The 18,305-nt window shown below is 33.1% G+C and overlaps 3 protein-coding genes across 4 annotated transcripts; 1 reads left to right on the top strand and 2 right to left on the bottom strand.

The window, feature by feature from the left end:
- The first annotated feature begins 926 nt into the window (after window positions 1-926).
- On the top strand, window positions 927-4,130 carry LOC105171914 (actin-11). 2 transcript variants are annotated; one of them, XM_011093171.3, is made up of 5 exons: window positions 927-1,075; window positions 2,279-2,351; window positions 2,463-2,856; window positions 3,158-3,771; window positions 3,864-4,130. In XM_011093171.3, exons 2-5 carry the CDS (start codon window positions 2,292-2,294, stop codon window positions 3,927-3,929), a joined length of 1,134 nt encoding a protein of 377 aa, XP_011091473.1. In that variant the 5' UTR covers window positions 927-1,075; window positions 2,279-2,291; the 3' UTR covers window positions 3,930-4,130. The 2 variants fall into 2 exon arrangements, with proteins under 2 accessions (XP_011091473.1, XP_011091474.1); XM_011093172.3 differs by lacking the exon at window positions 927-1,075 and adding an exon at window positions 1,907-1,979.
- A 337-nt stretch (window positions 4,131-4,467) lies between these two features.
- On the bottom strand, window positions 4,468-6,959 carry LOC105171913 (ENTH domain-containing protein C794.11c). The gene is made up of 4 exons (XM_011093170.3): window positions 6,637-6,959; window positions 6,400-6,522; window positions 5,580-5,741; window positions 4,468-5,071 (listed from the first exon to the last, which is right to left on the bottom strand). The coding sequence occupies exons 1-4, from the start codon at window positions 6,738-6,740 to the stop codon at window positions 4,654-4,656; spliced, it is 807 nt and encodes a 268-aa protein (XP_011091472.2). The 5' UTR covers window positions 6,741-6,959; the 3' UTR covers window positions 4,468-4,653.
- A 3,777-nt stretch (window positions 6,960-10,736) lies between these two features.
- Window positions 10,737-16,767, bottom strand: LOC105171912 (Nucleotide-diphospho-sugar transferases superfamily protein). The gene is made up of 10 exons (XM_011093169.3): window positions 16,425-16,767; window positions 16,291-16,342; window positions 15,820-15,926; window positions 13,975-14,020; window positions 13,304-13,438; window positions 13,101-13,190; window positions 12,400-12,531; window positions 12,209-12,292; window positions 11,645-11,709; window positions 10,737-11,111 (listed from the first exon to the last, which is right to left on the bottom strand). Exons 1-10 carry the CDS (start codon window positions 16,535-16,537, stop codon window positions 10,925-10,927), a joined length of 1,011 nt encoding a protein of 336 aa, XP_011091471.2. The 5' UTR covers window positions 16,538-16,767; the 3' UTR covers window positions 10,737-10,924.
- Window positions 16,768-18,305: the final 1,538 nt, after the last annotated feature.

Consider the following 18,305-nt stretch of genomic DNA (forward strand, 5'->3'; position numbering starts at 1 on the left):
TCAATTTAATTTAGAATTTTGAATTATTAGCTGAAATTTCAAGAACCATTTATTTTGTATTTTACTTTATGTATATTGATTTTAATTTATTTCATTATGAAATATTTTTCTTAATTATTATCATGCATTACCATTTAATTTTAGGGAAAAATGCAAGTAACTCCCTTGTGATATTACAAATGAGTAAATTACCTATCTGTGAAAAAAAATATATCAATTTACCTCCTCACATTTTTTGAAATGCAGTAATTTATCCTTTTGTGTTCTTTAAAATGGGGCAATTTGCCTCCTTATATAGGAAGGTAAATTGCTTCATTTTAAAAAGCACAGAGGGTAAACTGTTAATTTTTTTTTTATAAAAGGCAATTTGCTCATTTGCATTATCATAGGGGGTAAATTGCATTAAATCCTTTAATTTTAGTCAAATATTACTTAAAATATAGCATACTTATTTATATAATTAGATTGCAACTGAACTTCATCTAAGAGAGTGTTCGACTGAGCTTATAAGCTTCTCAATATATCTTACAATATATCTAAGAGTTTATTACAGGTCAAATAATTTTTTGGGACTAAACTGTCTTTATAACAGTGAAAATATACCTTATTACATTCATTAACGTGTCAAGATGAATTTTGACTAATAGATGGACTTATTTGTTATATGAAAGTAAACTTCGAAAATATTAGATGTAATTTTTCAAATTACGTAAAATTTATATATAATTACACCAAAATTTTAGAAAATAAAAGAGTAATCATCCTAATAATAATAGCAATATTATTATTATTACTATTATTATTTTAATGAGTTTAATTTAATTGTAGAGAGGAAGAGAGTAAAAGCGAAAAGAGAGGAGGAGGAGTGGAGTGGACAGCACAACTTCAAATATTTGAGTGGAAATAATGATACCCCACAACGTGTCACCCTCCACCGTACATCCAGACTGCTTACATCCAACGGTCTACATCTCCCCAACCCTCTTCATATAACTCCCACTTCAATCTTTCATTTCGAAGATTGAAGAAGTCTCACTCTCCCAAGAGCCAAGAGTTGAGCCTCGAATCCCCGAAGGTCTCCATCTCCACTTCACCCTCCCCTCTCTCTCTCTCTCTCTAATGCTTTCGTTTCTCTCGGGAGCTACATTGTGGTTTTTTAATTGATCTGTTTGGTGGTGATTTATTCGTTTGGTTTCTGCTGGTGACGTTTCATGTCCCGCCATTTTTGTGTTATTTATTTACGTTGAAGTGTTCTTTTCCGTGGATTTTAGAGGAGAGAGCTAGTGATTTTATGTGGTTATGATGAATGTAAACGTTATTGTTTTCTGGAATCATGAAATGTGAGGATTAGTTTTCTACATTGTGTTGTCATTGATGTTGGGCGTTGCAGTGGAATCGGATCTGCATGTTTAGGGAATTTTTATTTGGATGGATAGTTTCCTTGATCTTTTATTTTGTTACTTTTTTTATTCTCCTGGTAAATTACTTTTGGTTTCTATATTTGGAATTTTGTATTAGATTTCTTGTCAGACGATACATTGTATGCACTACATTCTCTTGTTATTGATTGTGACATGTTTTATTGGGAGTCAATGTAATGTAGATTGTTTTGGTAATTTAATTGATGTTGATTCGATGTCTGTTTGGATTATAATGGGCGGTGCATAGGTCTTTGTTAGGTTCTTGACTCTCTGCTGAGCTAAACTTCAGACCTTTTTTCACCTTTTATTTCAGAATTAAAAGTAAATGAATCTGATTAGAGCTATTTGAAACAAAAGAGAAATCAGCATGGATGGGAGATGGGTAGGTTGTGGGGTTCATTTTGATTTCGCTATTGTCAATTTTGATCCACTGAAAGTCGTTTTGATTTCATTGTTGGAAGTTTCAATTTTAATCCATTGAAAGTATGAACTCCCAAGGGTGTTTGGTTGGAGATGATTTAAAGCGGAATAGCACATCTGTCTTGAAAAGTCTATTAGGTAACAATGTGATTACATATGGTTACTTTTTCTTTCTCATTGTTACACCGGTCATAGTTGCTCATTGATTACTTCTTCTTTCTCATTGTTACACTGGTCATAGTTGCTTATCATTTCATATACTCATGATTGGTGGTTCTTTGATATGATCTCAGTTTTGTAGGTTGCTTCATAGAAATACAAAACAACCTTATATATATATGAATGCAGGATCCTGAAATATCTTGTAATTAAAAAACAAAAAGTTGTAGGAGCTGATATGGTCAGCAATTGTCTGCTTATCGAAGTTTTTCATGCAGGAAGTAGTATAAGATGGCAGAAGGGGAGGATATTCAGCCACTCGTCTGCGACAATGGAACGGGAATGGTTAAGGTATGATTAGATTTTCATTGTTGATAAATTTACAACTGCTGTCTGTTTTGTTGCCTCATTGGTTCTGGCTCCTATCATTGAGTTTGACAGAGATATTTCTGTTGCTTATAGGCTGGATTTGCTGGAGACGATGCTCCACGAGCTGTATTTCCTAGCATTGTTGGTCGTCCCCGTCACACAGGTGTGATGGTGGGTATGGGCCAAAAAGATGCATATGTTGGGGATGAAGCTCAGTCAAAACGTGGTATTTTAACTCTGAAGTACCCTATTGAGCACGGTATTGTTAGCAATTGGGATGACATGGAGAAGATATGGCATCACACGTTCTATAATGAGCTTCGTGTTGCCCCAGAAGAGCACCCTGTTCTCCTGACTGAAGCACCACTCAATCCAAAGGCTAATAGGGAGAAGATGACTCAGATTATGTTTGAAACATTCAACACTCCTGCTATGTATGTGGCTATTCAGGCCGTTCTTTCCCTGTATGCTAGTGGTCGTACTACTGGTAAGCATCTCTTATGTTTCAATCAGTTTGTAATTTCAAAATATTGGAGTGATTTAACTTGCTGGTGCCAGTTTCTAGAAGCTTATAGTGTGATGGGAGTCAGAATTTGGTGTCTCAGACTTAATCTCACTTTAAAAGATGTATGTCGGAACTTGATGACCGTAACAGAGTCGTTTATGATGCTCTGCATTCCTCACCTGTCCACTTCTGTGGGGTATATGTTATGGGCAAGAGAAGTCGTATATTCAATTTGTAACTTGATTTGAAGTTGATAATAAATGAAAATTTTCTTTCTGCCTAGGCATTGTGCTGGATTCTGGTGATGGTGTCAGTCACACTGTCCCCATCTATGAGGGGTATTCCCTCCCACATGCTATCCTCCGTCTTGACTTGGCTGGTCGTGACCTTACTGATTATTTGATGAAAATTCTTACTGAGCGTGGTTACTCATTCACCACCTCAGCAGAGCGAGAAATTGTGAGAGACATGAAAGAAAAGTTATCTTACATTGCCCTTGACTATGAGCAGGAGCTTGAGACTGCAAAGACTAGTTCCTCCGTGGAGAAGAGCTATGAGTTACCTGATGGGCAGGTGATTACCATTGGTAACGAGCGATTCCGATGTCCTGAAGTTCTTTTCCAGCCTTCAATGATTGGAATGGAAGCAGCAGGAGTCCATGAGACCACGTACAACTCCATAATGAAGTGCGATGTGGATATTAGAAAAGACCTTTATGGAAATATCGTACTCAGTGGTGGTTCTACCATGTTCACTGGTATTGCTGACAGGATGAGCAAGGAAATTACAGCCCTAGCTCCAAGTAGCATGAAGATTAAGGTTGTTGCTCCTCCTGAAAGGAAATACAGTGTCTGGATTGGAGGATCTATCTTGGCATCTCTCAGCACTTTCCAACAGGTTAGTCTCTTGGGTGTTTTATGCTTAGTGCGTTTCATTAAACTTAATTCTAAATGTTCTGAAATGGGGTTCTTTACTTATCTGTTGTGCAGATGTGGATCGCAAAGGCTGAGTATGATGAGTCGGGTCCGTCTATTGTGCATAGAAAGTGCTTCTAATCAGGGAGAAACTATTGATACATGATGTACTTTCCATTAGTGGCCAGGAATGCAGCATGCAACCTGCTAGTAGTAGTTTTGTTTTCTATATTTGTTGTTCTCACGTTGGATTGATTTATCTTGAGAGGCGAGGAGTTGATTTCTGGATGTTATTCTTAATTTTTTGATTAAGAAGTTCCAATCATATTGTCTTGTGCTTCACCCTTTTCACGTATTGAATATATACATGTTCCTAATACATGTACTAGATGTGCAATGTGTGAGTGTGGAACAGCAGAATATCCTGATTCTTGCTGTGCAAACAATCCTAGAAACTGATTGCCCAATGCAGCATGGGCTGGTTCAATTATATAGAGACATCCTTACAGTCTCGTTAACGGTGTTCTTTATTCTGTTTGTGTTCTGTTGGAAGCTGAGTTACATGGTTCAGTTATTGCATTCTTTCTGGGGTACAATTATTACCATGTATTGGAGCATTGCTTCAGCTTCTACTTGAATAAATACTTGTTAGTGTTCTATGATGATAGAACTCTCTACGTTAGCATCTCACTGGATCCATCTTTATATGCTTGAAAGCAAAGACATGTTCATCATTTTTCAGAAACTTTACAGGCATTTAAACATCACATAAACTATCTTTTCTCTGATATCTATATATGTAATCTCACACCCTCTCTCTCTCTCTATATATATATTATCCATCTATATATGTATACTTGTTTTATTATACAGAAGACAGAAGTGAGACTCTGGTCTGATGCTCCTTATCCCAAAATGGATGATCCTCTTCCATAGCATATACATGGCTCCGGTACGTATGTGACCATCCCTTTAAATTATCATCAGCCATCTTCTTGTTTGTTGCTAATAAATTGCTGTACTCGTCTGATGCCAATAAGTTACCCTCCACTTCAATATCATGATGATGATGATGATCTCCAAACAAGAGAGAGTTTGATCTCAAAACCGTACGAGCATTGGTGTCATTGTTGGAGCTTCCATTGTGGCTAAAACTCCCAAACCCTTTGATCCCAAATGTTAGCTTTCTGGCTCTTGCTCTTTCCTCTTTCAGATATGCCCTATCTTCAAGAAGCTCTATTACTCTTTCAGCTTTCTTCTTCACACTCAATCCCCAATCGAACCTATATGCAGTCATAATACTTAAATTTTCAGGTTTCATTTACTGTCATGGTGAACTTATGATGCATGGAGACTCTTAGAAAGGGTGTTATACTGTTTGAATACCTAAATACGCTATGATACTCACATGCATGTTGAGAATCGTACTGTACTTTAAAATATGTCCAAAAGTTCGACCATAAAAAGTAAGAAATATTAATATTTGATTATGAAATATGAAACAATTTTATGAATTTAACTTATACTACATCGTCTAACGCGGATACTTAATATTAATATTTCTTGATGATTAATGTAATTTATTTTCCATAAATCGTTGATTGTACATATTTATACAGTTGATTTTCGTAATCTAATTAAAATTTCTTAATTTTTTTAGTTAATGTGTATCGTCCAAATCCCTGTCGTATGTTTTTTCATGTTGTTGTGCTCGTATTATATTGTATCTGTGTATCTATACAGTATTAGCTCGATCACAAAATATTAAAAGCAAAAGAAGATTTTACCAACCCTTTGTCATCCACATAACTAAAATTGGCCATATCTCTAATAATATCCTGATCAGATTCAAATTCCTCTGCAATTCTCTGTGGTCCATGGGTGAGAAGGTGCTCCAGAACAACAAGAGCCTTGTAAGAGCCTCTCCAGTTCACTTCATCAAACTTAGACAACCTGAACAACATCCAAAAATACGCACAACATTAATTGCATCTGTATATAATATTAAGACAAAGATTAACTTCTTATTTTACATAAAATAAATAATAGCAACGACCTCCCTGTAAAAACATTAATAGACAAAAAAACCCTTCATCGGAATAAAACAAAAAAAAAAGGGCTGCGAGTCCCTGAAATGTAAAGAAAAGAGCGATGCAATCCCCTAACTTGATCCGTAGAGAGTGGGGCTGTAAATGATTTGAGTTGAGATGAACAAGTAATTCACTAAACTTGTTCGAATTAATATCGAGTTTAAAAAATTATGTTGGGGTTTAATCTGGTTATTGCTTTAATTGGATTTTCATTGGATCAAGCTTGAGCAATTTTATATTTTTAAATATATTTTATTATTTTTGCACTAATCAAATAGAGCTCCAGTCGAGCTTCAAAGCTTATAGAATAAAGAATTTTGTTCAAGTTTGATTTATTAAGTTTAACAAATCGAATTCACACGATGTTGTGGAGGATACCGTGGATGCACGGGGCAGCTTAGGTACTCGGCTAACCAACTATTGTACCATTTACTTTCTATCAATGCAATTTACCGTTCCCCAAAAAAAAATATACATATTTTGCAAGAAATATATGTAAAAAGGGAATGAGAAAGAGAAACCTGAGATGCAGAATGTGCACAATTCTGTCATAATCATCTACTTCAAAGGCAGCCCGAGAAATGAGGGTGATAGCATGAATGTCTGCTGCCATTGAATCTCCATTTGTTACCTCTTCTGTCAATCTAATTCATACTCCCAACCAAAAACATTCATCAGTTTTGTTGTGTCTCCCAACTCAAAACACATAATTCCGGACATTGATATTAATAGTAGAAGTATTAGATGGAAAAACTTACAACTGTGCAGGAGTGACATCTGTGAGTGCCAATCTTGCAGTCTTGATTTTCTGTCTCAAGAAGAAGGAAGCTTGTCTCTTCAACTCTTGCATCAAAGACCCCATTTTTCAGTGTTGATGTGTGTTTCCAACCCACAACCCTACATATATCTATATACTATATATGTAGTGTACAATATTGATGAGGTTGGAAGTATAACTACTCCATTACCACATTTGACAATCCAACCACTCTTTAAAGTGGATTTGCATATGTAATCTGGGGAAGACAACCATTTCTTTTCTTATCAACCTTTGACCATTTCTATGAAATTTTAATTCAGATCGGGTTCCATCATATTTGAATTTATTACATTATAAGTGTAATTATATATATACTTATTGTTCTGTAATTGATGTATACTTTTGATAAGAATAATTTATTATATAATAAATGCAGTACATTTATTGCGTCGAGTTGGATCCGAAACCTAATATGGACAAGAATTTTCCAACCATGAATTGAGAACTCCATTTGCCAAATTGCATTCCTTTGTTTGGTTTTTGTTTTGACCAGTTTTCAAAATGAGCTAAAAAAAATAATTCTAATGTATGACAGAGTTTTGACCGCTTTAATTAAAATCATCCCAAAACTTCCACTATAAGCTACAAGATGACAACCTAAACCTATCTAATTAATCCCTCTTCATACATTAGTTAATAGGTAAATTAAAATGAGCTCTTTTGATAATTGATACGATATAATTATAAATATATTTTTATTATTTAAAAAATTATAATATTCTCTTATTTTAACGATCATCTAACAACTAGCAAATTTGTTCATTTTTCATTAGGTTTTTGTCAATTTTTTGTAAAACTGATAAAAATGTCATTGTGGACTGTGAATTATAATGTTACTTATTTTTTTTATAATTTTTTAGGCTAAGTGGATAATTCTATTTATAGTTTTTCAAAATTTTCCATTCACCTCATCCAATTTTTCAATTTTGTTTAGAAAGGATAAGAAAAGGTTACAATAAGGGCAGAGTTGACAATTCAAACTTTCATCCAAATATTATATAATTTCATTAAATAACGAACGAATATTTATAATTATGTCAAATTATAGGACAGTTCATTATAATTTACCTTTATTTATATAACAAAACAAAACAAAAAGCACCCACAGTCAAGCCATGATTTGATATTTAAAGTAATTTTTCTCTCCTAAAAGAGTAATTCTAAATATATTTTTATTTACTTTAAATACGATTCGATATCAACGGTAACTTTTATTCCCTTTAGAAACAATATCGAAAAATATTATTATTCTTTTGCAATAATATTCGAACTTCTCCAAAAACAATAACGAGCATTCATAACATCCCCAAATACGAATGGTTAATTTTTCAAAAGTTCTCTTTTTATAATATGTAATTTATTACATCAATATTCAAATTTAAAGATTAGTGCAATTTATCGATAATTCAAATCAATGAATTCATTTAAATAAGACAGAAAGAAATAAGAAATTACTATAATAATAAATATATGCTTATATTCATAGAACTCGAAATGACAAACTTTTGGCGGCGAAATTTTCAAAACTCTCTGATAAAAGCAACTCCAGACAAAGTGATTAGATTGACAAGATATCTGTCTTGTTCATTCCTTTGTCCTTTTAAGAAGTGTTTGTTTTATTATATAATAATTCTTATTATTTTTAAAAATAAAAAATAAAATAAAATACTCGAAAAATACGTCAAGATATTAAAATATAGTTCAATCAATAATTTCGTATCATAGATATATTAAAACACAATAAACAATGTTAATGAAGTTTTACTTTAATTGTAAAGTTGAGAACTCAAAAGATTGTATTTGTTATATTGGATATATATTTTCAAATTTATTTATATTAATCTTTAAGATTCTTATAAAATGATTTATTAATTGTTTTTATTAAAAAAAAGACAGTAAATAACAAAGTATTATAAGAATAAATAGACAAATACTCGTACATATACAGAACTCGAATCAAAGACTTATAAAAGAATTACTTCTCATTTAATTGATTTCTAAAATAATTAATATAATTTTTTTGTAAAATCGCACTTCTAACTCCAAACTTTAATTTTACAAAACACAGATTATTGTATTTTCCAACAATCCCAAAATAATTATTACTTAAAGTTATTATATGTTCTAAATGGCAAAATTACAATTGTAGTCTCATAGAATAGGGGTTCAGCATTTTTAGTCCTATACTTTATGGAATTTTAAATATGGTCCCAAACTTAACAAAATTCGGCACATTTATTAATCTGCATAACGGTATTTTTAAAATTATCCCACAATTGCGAAAACTCGGGACATTCAATCATCTGCTTTACAGGAGTTATTGAACTAAACATGTCGAGTTTCTTTTAATATTGGTACTATTTTGAAATTTTCGTAAAGTACAGAATTAAATATATCGAGTTTTATCAAGTTTAGGATCATTTTAAAAATTTCATAAACAGAGAACTAAAATGTTAAACTCCGTCGTATGAGATTAAAAATATAATTTCACCGTTTCTAAAATTACGACTGACCAAAAATGATTTTAAATTCTCTTGTCGTCAGAACCGAATTTCAAAAGTGACTTTGAGAGCTCCAACCATCGTACCGAAATTTAGGCTGCAACAAGTTGACAAATGGGAACAGCTCTTCCCCACACACACTTTATTATTGATAAACCATTTCCTTCAATTGAAGTCAATTATTAGAATTTTGGATTATGGGTTCAGCGATCATAAATGATCATCTTATTTAAAAGTTTAAAATATTTAAAAAATACAATTATTTAATATTAATATTTTAATATGTTTCGTTATATGCAAACTCCGCATGTAAAATTCTTTCAAATCCTTATTCGGGTAGCTCTAATTCAATGTTAATTGATGGTTTCGTCTGAACATTTAAATTGTTTGAGAAGATAATTATTTAATATTAATATTTTAACAAATATATTTATGCATTTATTTTCTAGAAATCGAATTACAAGAACTAATATTTATTTGCCTAATAAGAGATTAAATTGGTTAGAAAATTCAAAGTCTGCATATTGATGCTGTATTTCCTAACATGTAAGCGTTGATTTGGTAGTTATGTTGTCATTAATTTTGTTGTATATAGACTTTGTAACTTTTTGTTATTAGCAGATTGATATTAATATTCTATATTCCTAGTTTCTTTTCCTTTTCTATAATCATTTGTATTAAATTTCTTCATTTATGATAGACTTGAAAATATGTTTGGTCAACCCTCATGGAGTTTAATTTCATACCTAAAATGTTGATTGTTGATACTTTTTGAAAAAAAGTTAATATATTCAACTCTTCATAATAGTATTTTATTTTATTTTTTTATTTTAAATACATCTATCAATTTTAAAACATTTAATATTTGAATTTTAATCTGATGGATGATGTAGTAGTAAATTAAATCTTATTTATAAAATGGAAACATTTGATAATTAACTTAAATTTTGGCTAAGTTAGATATATTTAATTATACAAACGCCACAAGTACTCTTTCAAAATCACAAGTGTGTAAGGGGTGTCGATGTGATCTACCTTAGGGATTATACTAGAAAAATTTTTGCCTTTGAACAAGAGGTATACTCGTAATTACAATTATAACCTCAAAAATACACTTACAATTTTGCAGAATATTTTTATAATTCAACGTAACCTCAAATTGCATAAAATTATCCTTGTTTTTTATATATTCACTACTTACAAAAAGCAAGAAAAAGCAGACAAGAATTTTACTTCATGATTATGAGCTTTTAGCATTGTATAGAACAAGAAGCATACAACACATCCGCACTGCACAAGCTCAGTTTTAGGCACAACCATCACTCAGACTTTGATGTCATAATCAATGTTATAAATGTCACAAGAACAAAAAATCAACCCCTCAATATTAAGGCTCTCTAGATTAGACTAGTCGACGGACACAGAACGACAGTGAAAGCGTTTTGATTGCACACTATGTGCAGCTATATGGTTTCCCTTGATAATCAAATGATGTCATGAAAACTACTAAATCTGTTGAAAGATTTAAAATCATGGATTAACAGTCAAATATGCAAAGGATTCTGAAGAGATGTGGTAGAAAGATTACAATTGAGAGTCATGAGCTTAGCAACAATGTTAGTTAACGACCACAGGAATTCGTATATCTGTTTGCTTAACATGTTAAAATCACAGTACCAGTTTTCGATTTCAGATCAATGACTTAAATTAGCAAGTAGTAAAGTTTCATGAATGGATTTTCCACATGCCAGTTCTATAACCAAGAGACATGAGAGCCAGCTCCCACAGCATATTTGGAATGCTTAACAGATTAACCTTTGATCCTGGAATTTCTGACCAATTTACGGAGATCTCAATCATGGGGATGTGGAACAATTTGCACAAGTAGACTAATTCGACATCAAAGCACCACCTGCAAAATGTCAAGGTCGGAGAGGATAAAGGAGAAAGCAGTAAAACAAAGAACAGAACAAATATGTGAGTTGAACTTTACAAGTGCAAGAACTAAATTAAGTCCATCAAACTCACTAGGGATCCACTTGGATGAATGGATTCGGAATTTAGTGAAGGATATTACAACATATCTTATACGATCAGCTTATCTTACAACATCTACATCTATCACCATTTCTAAACATCACAACATATTCCTAATAGTAAGGATATACAATACCATCTGACGACAATATAAACTTCATAAAGACACCTCTTAGCATGTCATAGTCAAATCGCATCAAGGATAAACTACAAATTTCACCCACTCTATTTGGGCTCAAAGAGCATTTTTGGAGAGGTCTAGAATAATCCCAAAACTTGGAGGGGTAAAGTGTAATTATGCTATTTTGGAGGGGGGCTAAGTAATCCTAAGAAATGTAAAATCAGGTAAAGCATTGCACCTCATACAAAAGTCATGTTCTAGGAAGCCCAGCTAAAAGTAACATTTACCGTTTTAAGCGAATGTTTATGAAAAGCTTCCGTGCAGCAGCTCTAGTGAACATCTTAAAACCACACTGGAACATGCAGAAAAACAAGGGTGAGCAAATCAGAAAACAAAAGATGTAAAACAAAAATTTATCATCTACATTTTGGGTGGTAATGGATGCTCCCATTGTGCAGTATTCTTTAACATTTATATTGAACAATATAGTATATGAACAAAAAAGCATTTAAATAATACAGAACTATGCGACGAACTATTTTGATTTTTAAAGTCTCATAACATTAACCTCAAAGAATCAATGCAATGATTAAGAAGGATTAAATAATTTAAATTCATGTAGCAATGAGTAAAGTTCATAGGTGAACACTTGGAGACTAGAAAGACCCTGTTATCTCTCAAAAGCATAAAAGGTAGGTCGCACCCACAAAAACCCACACACACATAAAGAGGGAAGAAAAAGAAAGAAAGTAAACCATAATGACATGCACGCCTCAGCAAGAACGGAACAAAGAAGAAAACTGACAGTAGAAATGATGGAGCTTCGGGAAAACTACTCAAGCCTGTTTTACCTGTGTGTCCTTAATTCCAGGGCCAGCAGCCAAGAGAACTACCAAATGGAATCCCTTCATCAAAAAATTTCGATACCATTTCCTCTGAAAAATAATATGAACATTTAACAAAGAATAACTACAATATATGCATAAACTAAAAACAAACTCATCATAATGCACACTAGAAGTACTAGGCAGCAAGACTCAACTGTAGCTAGAGCCTTCTCCTCAAGATGAGCACGTGACCCAAAAGCAGCAATGGGGGCATCTGAGATCCTTAAAGCTGAATCACTGGCTGAAGAGTCTCTAAACTGGCGTTGCTTGAGAGCAACTGCATGAATCTGACTGGGAAATCATCAGTTAAGTTGCACAAACTAAGCTCAGAAATTAGATGTGACCAAAAGAAATGCTTCACAAAGAATATAAGCAACATTTGGTTTCATTTTTTGACATATTGGAGATGGGGGAGAAATGATTATCTTGGATTTGTTAAGAATGAGAAAGTGTTTGGATTATTATTTTTCAAAGTTGGTGTTGGTTAACACGTCTGACTTGATATCATGCATTTCAACTAGGGCTAATCTGACAAATTTTGTGTCAAGTAACGAAGTTGGTTATCTAGCACACTAACTACATAAAACAAAAGTGATGATCATTACATGAATGTTTATATAAAGTAACTACTAATTTGTGTTGTAATAGCTATTATACATCATTTTAAGAGAAAACAGATAGTGTGAGGAAGGTGGGATGGTAATCATGAAGAGACAAAGAATGAAAAGGAAGGAGCTTGTGTATAGGGAAATGAATTTTTAGAAAATAGAGTGGAATAGTTTTAGTTTTGTATCCAAATAAGGGTCAAGTCTATTTCCCATATAAAGCACCTCAACATAGTAGAATGGCCACCGACCTGATTTTCAAGTTTCTCAAGGTCACTCACTTTAGTCGCCCCATCAGCATCAAGCATTAGAAGTAGTTCTCCGCGTGAATGGAGCATGCCCTGTTTGACAATGCTTCCCAGAAGCAAAAGATTCAATGATTTGTGGTAGTACAAAAACTAGGATAAATAACATGTAAAAATATTGCTCACATAATTATTCAGAATCGACTCACTTTTCTTATAGCTTCTCCTTTCCCATGGTTCCGTCCAAGAAGGACTACTCTGACATTTTCCACAGTGTATCTCTTCACAAAGTCAAAAGCAACTCTCTTTGTACCATCCGCACTTCCATCATCAACAATCACCACCTACTCCAATATTTGTGCATTAATAAGATGCAAGCCACTCTAAACAGTAAATGATAAACACGATTTCCTTCCCATATGGGCATAAAATGCATGAGCATTTACTGTTTTGATGAGATTCAGAAGCTAAGAACAAGACACATGAAACATACTGTAGGAAAACATCTTCCACAAAAACAATAAAATCAACTTAATGGAATGATCAACAGGCAGCAATTTGACAATAGTCAAACAACAATTTGAGGCTTAAATTTCCAATTTGACAATCACAAGAAACAATAATACGGCAAAGAACTCCATCACTACTACGCCATGGAACTATGATTCGGCTAAGCTAAAATCTATAATTGATAGCAAAATTGCAACATAATCTTTCTAAACCTTCATAGAACCCTAGAAGCATCTACTTGGCAGCCAGGCCACACCTGCCTCCACGTTCATATTGTTATATATGACATGTACGAAATGTATAAGAACCAGACATCCCAGTCTACAATTTGTCAGACCTTTCATAGAATATATAACGTCTATTATTATACCTCATATGAAAATGACTTGTCCCTTGCAGCACGTTCTTGAAGATAACTGCACTTGCCAAATTATGAACACTTGTCAGACATGAACTGAAAAGTTTCAGTCAACCTGCATCATTCATACAAATGACGCACATAGATTTCTAATAGTAATTCTCATACTAAAGTTCTCGCTGCCTTTGGATAGGCATTTGCTTGAGTGTAACAATGAACTATTTGTAGGATTGATGAGGAGTTACTTTTTAGCACTTCCCCATAATTAAAATACTTTAAGAAATCTGGTAAGATATTGTAGAATCAGCAACCTGATGGACAAATATAAAAGTTGACCCATAGCCATTGTTTTGACAGAAACAAGAAAAAATATCAACCTAAGTGTCCAGTTCAAATCATAAAGCTTGGGTTAAAAGTGTTCAGAACTTCAAACTTAACTCGAATAGCAAATTGCTCGGCTTGATAAAGTTATTGATACACATACCGATGCTGTAATCATCAATATTGCCTACCAGACATAAGTCCTATCAGTCTATTGCTCCCAACATAAAAGCATATGAGATAAAAAGTAAGTATCAGTGACTATAATGACACAGCAGTATCAGCAATGGATCGTGAGATGTAAATTAAAAGGGCAAGCCGTAGTCTATTTACATATCTTGAAAAGCAAATTGGTCAGCTTGACAAAATTATTGATACACTTACTGATGCTGCAATCATCAAGATATCCTATCAGTCTATTGTTCCCATATAAAGAGCATATGAGCTAAAAAAGCTAGAGTATGAAAATCAGTTACCAAGATGACACAGCAGTATCAGCAATAGATAAACAAGATGTAAATAAAAGGACAAGCTGTAGTCTCTTTACAAAAAAAAAAAAAAGGATACAGGGTACCCAATGTATAGTGTGAATTGAACTTCACCCCAACCTGCAAATGCCCATAGCTAAACCATGTCAAACATGCCCAAACACCACATGTTCCCATTTCGCAGGTGAACACTTTGGGGTTGTTGTTTAGCCATATGCTGCTTTGGAAGATGTGAAATTAACCACCTAAAGTATTTCAAGCTATTATACTTACTACCAAATCCTTATTATGGTGAAACAATATCTTTTAGAGTTATTGCCAAATAATTCTATGGTATAAAATATATATAGGTTATTCTTATTTGTTCTGTGAATGGTATGAATCAAGGGATTCTAAAAAAGATGTGATGGCAACTGGATGGATGCAGGCAGCAAAAAGAGTTATTTTAGCATGAACATGTCTTTTCTCATCAATTCCTATATTTGGATTGCAAATAACCCACTATCCTTCTCAAAACAAATATGCATAGATTACATCTCTGGAATAACCATAAACCGGGCGACTGATTAGTGCATGCATATAAAACTTCGGAAAATATAACATAATATAGTTGGAGGCTAAGATAATTCAAATTTGATTGAAATGGCCATGTATTGGCAAACAAATAGAGGACGAGAATATATCTGGTGATACATTAGAAACATTTAGTGATGGTCACCAGGAAAGTGCACTGACGCTGAAAGACTGTTAGCACCAACTAAATAATCCGCCAGACGATGGTCCAGGGGGCTTTCAGGCACATTTGATTGTCGGCATATTGACAAAGTTTGGGGGCAAAGAGCAATCGGCCCTATAGGTCAAGGGGGTTTCTGCTATTTACCCAAATACAATCGGAACACCACCAAAAGTTTGATGTCTATGTTGACTAAAAATTACTTCAAAGTAATGAAGAAACAAATCATATCGTAATGTGTATAATAATACCACATTTTTGCAAGCAAACATGAACATAGAAAAGCAGGAAAAGCAACAGGTCCAATGTGTTTACTTCAAGGTTTCATCGAGAGCTCCTGGAAGCCTATGCTCTTCATTGTATGCTGGAATTATCAAAGATATGTACTTTTCAGCAGGATCAAGGAGATTAGGACAGGTGACCTGGAATAGTAAATTTCAGCACAGGAATCCAATCAAATATTTATGCATCCAAACCAGAGAGACTTATAAAATGCTTAAATTTTCACTAAGTTTCAAAGTCTAACCAAACCACTCTAAAATTATGTAAGACACTTAAAACTGTTAAAAATTTCCAAACATTAAGGGAGATAAACTCTTGCCTAGGTAGCTACACAGTACAAATTGTTGCCAAAAGAACTTTTGCGTTCCTTTATAAAACATTTAACTATAAATCGGAATATGCTACATTCCACCATCAAAATTCTACTTTTTTTATAAAACCTGACCGCAGAAAAGTGGTGAATTAAATAGCACAATAGAACAAAATTGGATCTTGGATATATACCGGCTTCAATGAATTCGGATCCTCGAAGACAGGAGGCGCCTCAACATGACAGCTAAAACGCAAAAACATACAAATATTCAAATTGCGAAAGGAAATGAAAAAAGAACAACAGACCAATTGGGGCATACACATACTCGTGATTATACTTTCTTCTGAAGGTGGCAACGACGATCGCGGCACCCAATCCCAATGCAAAAACTACAGCCAAGACGACCACGAGTTCAAACAACGTCCATATGAATCCCATTTCTCCCAAAACGGGAAATTCAAACAACACCACTTGCCGATCGGTTCTCTAGAAATTCCCAACAAATCCTGTCTGCGACTTGGAGATATCGCAAACCAATTGGATAAGCTGGGAAATTTAATCCGCCCGTCTAGCTCAGTTGGTAGAGCCCAAGGCTCTGGTACAGGGTCTAGGGTTTGAAAGAAAGATTAGCCATTTTCATTTTATTTTATCTTATTTTTCTCTAAAGAAGCCATTCATTCTCCAACTTCAATATATCTAACATATCAAAATCTTAAAAATTAATTAAATACATAAAATAAATTAAAAACTAATAAGTACATAACAAAATTATATTTTTCAAGAGAACTAAGGCTAAATTGCATAAAACACACTCGAATTTTCAAAATTCAGCTAAAAGCCTCATCGTATTTTAAAATATACATAAAAATTCGTATTTTCATAAATCCAACTCATATACCTTATGAGACTAACGATGTTAAATTTTTGGTCAAATTGCTCGTCATGCAATCTGACCTCTAATAGTGGCATAGGTCATCTTCTCTCAATCGAAGAGACGAAAAAACAAATATAAAAAAAGAAGTGAAAAAAATAATAATTTAGGATTAAGTCTCAAATGATTTAGGAAAAAATCGAAAGAAAAATTGTATAATTTAGGCATTTTGGAGATACGTGAACAACAATAACAACCAACTATTCGTGATTTTGATGGAAAATATTGTGCTACTTTTGAAAAATCCAATTTATAAAGACAGGTAATTTATGATAATCTTATACACATTTACACGCAAATTGGGGATAAGAGTATTAAATTAGTAATATATTATACATTACTTGGTCAAACATTAGATGAATCGTTTAAAAATTTTAGATGGGGACAATGTCATTAGGGAGTTATTAAGGGAGACAAGAGAGTAAATGTAATTTTCATATACATTAAAGAACTTTCAAATTCCATTTAACAGTTGATCCACATGGTCATGTAATAGAAATTGATGAAAGCCACAAATTATATATAATGATGGTGATTTTGAGTCGGTGGAGGATTCAGACTTTGCTGTAGGGAAATAGGGGATTGAGGGTGAAAGTGACGGGGTTGATACAAGGAAATATACGTTCGACGATGACGAGGTTAAAGAAGAATTGGATGGGGTTGATACAGGGGTTGAGGGGGTTGAAATAGAGAATGATATTCAAGATGAGGGGGCATAAACATAAAATTTACATACATTCAATTTGAGAGTATTACAACAAGAATTAGAACAAAAACAACCACAAATAGTGCCTTTAGCATTGCTTCATTTGCCTCCAAGTGCTTTGTCATGTCTTCACATATGGATGGTAGTTTGGTAGTCCTTTTGCATTGGATTCAACTTCTTCTTCCATTTATTGTCTCTGTTACGTATTTGAATTTGTTTTTTGTGAATTTTTTCCAAAATAATTGAGAGTTTAATGTCAATATTTTACCCTCTGTGATATTGTAAATGAGTAAATTACTCCCCTATTTATATCTATACTATGTATAAAAGTATGTATCCGCAAGTGTTTCTTCCCCATTGTGAAAGGACAAGTACACCCTTACTTAAGTACTCCTTTTAGAAGTAAATAAATAAAATAGTTATAAAAGAACAAAAAAATTCTATTAAAAAGAATAAAATTATTTAATATATCCAACTAAAAAAATAATATTCTAATAATATCTCTATGAAGTTACTATGCTAGAAGTAATCTTAATTATTTTGAAGAAAAATTCAATTTACTATGTCAT

The sequence above is a fragment of the Sesamum indicum genome, linkage group LG10 (assembly GCF_026168435.1).
Source record: "Sesamum indicum cultivar Baizhima isolate 11 linkage group LG10, ASM2616843v1, whole genome shotgun sequence".
In the NCBI taxonomy this organism is placed as follows: Eukaryota; Viridiplantae; Streptophyta; class Magnoliopsida; order Lamiales; family Pedaliaceae; genus Sesamum; species Sesamum indicum.

What these genes read in the sequence shown, in the direction of transcription:
- LOC105171912 (XM_011093169.3), bottom strand. Translation starts at nt 16,537, where the DNA reads ATGGGATTCATATGGACGTTGTTTGAACTCGTGGTCGTCTTGGCTGTA. An exon ending in AGAAGAAAGTATAATCACGA is followed by an intron (nt 16,343 to 16,424) that starts GTATGTGTATGC and finishes TTTGCGTTTTAG; the next exon opens with CTGTCATGTTGAGGCGCCTC. An exon ending in TTGAGAAACTTGAAAATCAG is followed by an intron (nt 12,532 to 13,100) that starts GTCGGTGGCCAT and finishes TTTCCCAGTCAG; the next exon opens with ATTCATGCAGTTGCTCTCAA.
- LOC105171914 (XM_011093171.3), top strand. Translation starts at nt 2,292, where the DNA reads ATGGCAGAAGGGGAGGATATTCAGCCACTCGTCTGCGACAATGGAACG. An exon ending in ATGGAACGGGAATGGTTAAG is followed by an intron (nt 2,352 to 2,462) that starts GTATGATTAGAT and finishes TGTTGCTTATAG; the next exon opens with GCTGGATTTGCTGGAGACGA. An exon ending in TGCTAGTGGTCGTACTACTG is followed by an intron (nt 2,857 to 3,157) that starts GTAAGCATCTCT and finishes CTTTCTGCCTAG; the next exon opens with GCATTGTGCTGGATTCTGGT.
- LOC105171913 (XM_011093170.3), bottom strand. Translation starts at nt 6,740, where the DNA reads ATGGGGTCTTTGATGCAAGAGTTGAAGAGACAAGCTTCCTTCTTCTTG. An exon ending in GTGCACATTCTGCATCTCAG is followed by an intron (nt 5,742 to 6,399) that starts GTTTCTCTTTCT and finishes GATGTTGTTCAG; the next exon opens with GTTGTCTAAGTTTGATGAAG. An exon ending in AGTTATGTGGATGACAAAGG is followed by an intron (nt 5,072 to 5,579) that starts GTTGGTAAAATC and finishes GACTGCATATAG; the next exon opens with GTTCGATTGGGGATTGAGTG.